This window comes from Orycteropus afer, unplaced genomic scaffold (assembly GCF_000298275.1).
Source record: "Orycteropus afer afer isolate SDZICR_OR568_19922 unplaced genomic scaffold, OryAfe1.0 scaffold00051, whole genome shotgun sequence".
In the NCBI taxonomy this organism is placed as follows: Eukaryota; Metazoa; Chordata; class Mammalia; order Tubulidentata; family Orycteropodidae; genus Orycteropus; species Orycteropus afer.
In genome coordinates this window covers 5,468,103-5,471,947 of record NW_006921638.1, presented here as the reverse complement: position 1 = coordinate 5,471,947, position 3,845 = coordinate 5,468,103, and the positions used below count along the sequence as shown (strand labels likewise).

The window sequence follows — 3,845 nt, the reverse complement described above, 5'->3', positions numbered from 1 at the left end:
AATTCTGCATCCTTCCCTTCAAGGCTCAGGGGTCCAAGATTATCTTCTGTGTCTGTGTTAATTGGTTTCCCTTTTCTTTGTTGAAGAGGTTCTGCAATCCTTCTGCCTAGTCCGCCATCTTGCCGGAACCCCGATCTTTCATCTTAAGCACTTGAAAAAGATCTTTTGCAACTGATTTGCCCAGTGCCACACATCTTCTTGTGATGTCTTGACTGCTGCTTCCATTGGCATTGATTGTAGAACCCAGTAATATGAAGTCTTTGACAACTTCAGTCATTTTTCCATCTATCATGCTGCTTATTGGTCCAGTTGTGAGGATTTTTGTTTTCTTTATATTGAGGGGCAATCTGTACTGCAGACTGCAGTCTTCATCAGTAACTGCTCCAAGTCATCCTCACTTTCAGCAGGCAAAGTTGTGTCGTCTGCATATCTCAGGTTGTTAATGAGCCTTTCTCTAATCCTGATGACACGTTCTTCTTCATATAGTCCAGCTTCTTGGATTATTTGCTAAGCATACAGATTGAATAAGTATGGTGAAAGGACACAACCCTGACACACTCCCTTCCTGTTTTTAAACCATGCAGTAACCACTTGTTCTGTTTGAACCACAGCCTCCTGGTCTATGTACAGGTTCCTCATGAGTATAATTTGAGTGTTTTGGAATTCCCATTCTCTGTGTTATCCACAATTTGTTATGATCCACACAATTGAAAGCCTTTGCATAATCAATAAAACACAGGTAAACATCTTTCTGGTTGTTCTGATTACCTGGTGCTGCTCTGACAAGAATATACCACAAATTGAATGGCCTTAAAAAACAGGAGTTTATTCTCTTACAGTTTGGGAGGCTAGACGTCAGAGTTCAAAGTGCCAGGCTCTAGGGGTTATGTAAAAGCCCCTTGACCTTGGGCTTCAGCTCTGCCTCTTGCTCCCAGCCCACTGAAGGTAGAGGCTTTCCTTCACTCAGACAGCTACTGGCTGCTGAGGCTAACAAGCCCAAGGTCGACACATAAAATGGCACAGTCCTGATGTTACCAAACCACATGGCTGGCCATTCAGTCCATTGTAAGTCCCAAGGTCGGCAGAGCATGGCAGGATGCTGAACAATGACACGGCTACATGCAGGGTCCAAGCGTGCCATAAGCTAGAGACCATTCCCAAAACTATTTCGTATTTACTGGAAGCAGACCACATACCCAAAGGCAGCTACTCAGCTGCTCACAGTAGATTCCACCATGGAGTTGATTACCAGTCTCAGCATGGGGAATATTACATCCAGCTGCCCAGCCACTCAACCAGGCCTAGTCAAGTTGACACACAAACTTCACCACCACACTGGTATCCTTTGCTTTCAGCCAAAATCCATCTGACATTAACTATGGTATCCCTTGCTCCACATCCCCTTCTGACTCTATCTTGCATTTCTGGAAGTTCTCTGTCAACCTACACTAAGACAGGCAAAAGTAAAAGTACACCTACAAGTGTAGGTTCACTTCCATGTTTAATCTGCCATGAGCAGTTAATCAGCTGAAGGGATGTGGCCTGCTTCCAGTATATATGGAAAGGATCCTGCATTTGGCCCATCATCATCTCCAGTTCCTTCACTTGAACCAGTGGCCTGCCATGTTGCCTGTTGATCTTGGGATTGTTGCCTTTGTAGCCTGTGAGCCAACAATCTGCCAGTCTTGGATTTGTCAGCCTCAGCAGCCAGTAGCATCCTATACTTCCTCCCAATCTTGAGTTCATCAGCCTCTGCAGCTGCATGAGTCAGGAGAAGTCTCCAAGGGGCCTGGAAGATAGAGTTGAAGCCCAAGATTGAGGGACCTCCACCTAGTCCCTAGAGCTGGCATGTTGAACCTGGACTTCTAGCCTAGTCTTTCCTAGAACCAGCACTCTAAATTTAGACATCTAGACTTCTAAACTGTATGAGAATAAATTTCAGTTTGTTAAAACCATCCATTTGTGGTATTTCTATTATAGCAACACTAGAGAACTAACACAGAGACCAAAAGGCCAGCATTTGCCCAAACACATAGTTCAGAAGGGGTGGGAAAGATGGGCAAATGAAATGGGAGAACCCAATGAGGAAGTAGGGAGAGTGCTATTACATTGAGGGAACTGCAACTAATATTATAAAACAGATTACATATAAATTGTTGGATGGGAAACTAATGTGTTCCATAAACTTTACCCAAACCACAATAAATTGTTTAAAAAAAAATTTCCCATGGAATCCAGAATTTCTGGAGCCATGAAGGCTAGATGAACCCCCCAAAATGAAGGTGAGTATGGTTGCACAACATAAAGAATGTAATTGACGTCACCGTATTGTGCATGTAGAAATTGTTGAATTAGTATATGTTGTGCTATGTATAGTCTCCAAAACAAGAAAAAATAAATTATGGAAAAAAATTATAATAGGGAAATGATGAAAATGTACTTCCTACAAAATTTAAATGATATCCAAGCATTCAGTGTCTTGAGTCATATTAACATCCTTGTTTCCCTTGCTAACACTAATGAATCACTTGTTTAGATTGCTGTAAAATTACCTGGGCTTGAGTGTGTTGTCCTCTTGATAGAGAACAATAGAATAACTCAGAATCTCCAGAAAGTAGTTTGTGTTTACAGAGGGAGAACAAACACCATGACTGGTTTCTTTTCACAAGAAATTGTTAATATTCTTTATGGTGCCAAATAGGCTTCTACAACATTATGACTGAAACGTATTGGATGATTTTATGGAATAATACTATTCAAAAGTTTAACATTGATTTGTTTTTCAAGTTCAAAACCTTCATGTATTTGACCCCTTAACTGCTAATAAATTTTCTTTATGGAAAGATACATTTGAATTATTTTACAGGTCCCAGATTATTATGACATCATCAAAAACCCTATTGCCTTAAATATAATTCGTGAGAAAGTAAACAAATGTGAATATAAATTAGCATGTAAGTAATTTGTGTTTTTCTTTCATGTTTATTTTCATTTAAAGAGATAGACTGTTTTGCCTTTGATTTGAATGATGTATTTAAATGTAGTTGTATAGATGGCATCCCAAGAGGTCCCTAAAAAACTCATCAGTGTGTGTAGAAGTAAAATAGGGATGGGGATTGAATGAGTTAAAGATATTTTAGAGAATCTGATCTTAAAAAGAATGTTCTTTGCAGTTACACATATCATAATATATGTAATTATATAATAACATAGTTTAATTTTAAACAATTTTAAACCTCAATTCTGTTACTTTGTTTCATAGTCTTTGATTACTAAAGAAAAAAGTAGGCTTGCTTTTTTTAATGAAGTTTCCAGATAGGATAAGAATAAAAATTAAACTTATAATTTTTAATATAAACATTTGTATGCTTTGATTCTAAACTTATTTTCTTCCTTTTTAGCTGAGTTTATTGATGATATTGAGTTAATGTTTTCGAACTGCTTTGAGTACAACCCTCGTAACACAAGTGAGGCAAAAGCTGGAACTAGGCTTCAAGCATTTTTTCATATTCAGGCTCAAAAGCTTGGACTCCACGTCACATCTGGTAATGTGGATCAGGTTAGCATACCACCAACTGCAAAAAAGTCACGAATCTAATTTCTCTTAAAGGATATGTTTAACAAGGGAAAACAAATTGTTTGTGAAAATGGAACATTAAATCATGCTCTAAAGCAAACATGTATACAGCAATAACAACTGATTGACCACACTGAAGTGTGGCCTGCACTATATTCTCAATTTTAATATTAAGCACTCAGGAGAATGTAGGAAAGATTTCCTTTGCTACAATTTTGCTCAGTATCTAATAAGTTTAATAGATGTATTAGATACAGTACTGGTTTAC

General features: G+C 38.4%; 1 protein-coding gene across 1 annotated transcript in view; it reads left to right on the top strand.

The window, feature by feature from the left end:
- BAZ1A (bromodomain adjacent to zinc finger domain 1A) overlaps positions 1-3,598 on the top strand; it is a 140,892-nt gene extending 137,294 nt beyond the window's left edge. Inside the window, 2 exon segments of the mRNA XM_007938586.2 lie at positions 2,867-2,954; positions 3,402-3,598. Coding sequence (XP_007936777.1) covers positions 2,867-2,954; positions 3,402-3,598 — 285 coding nt within the window.
- Positions 3,599-3,845: the final 247 nt, after the last annotated feature.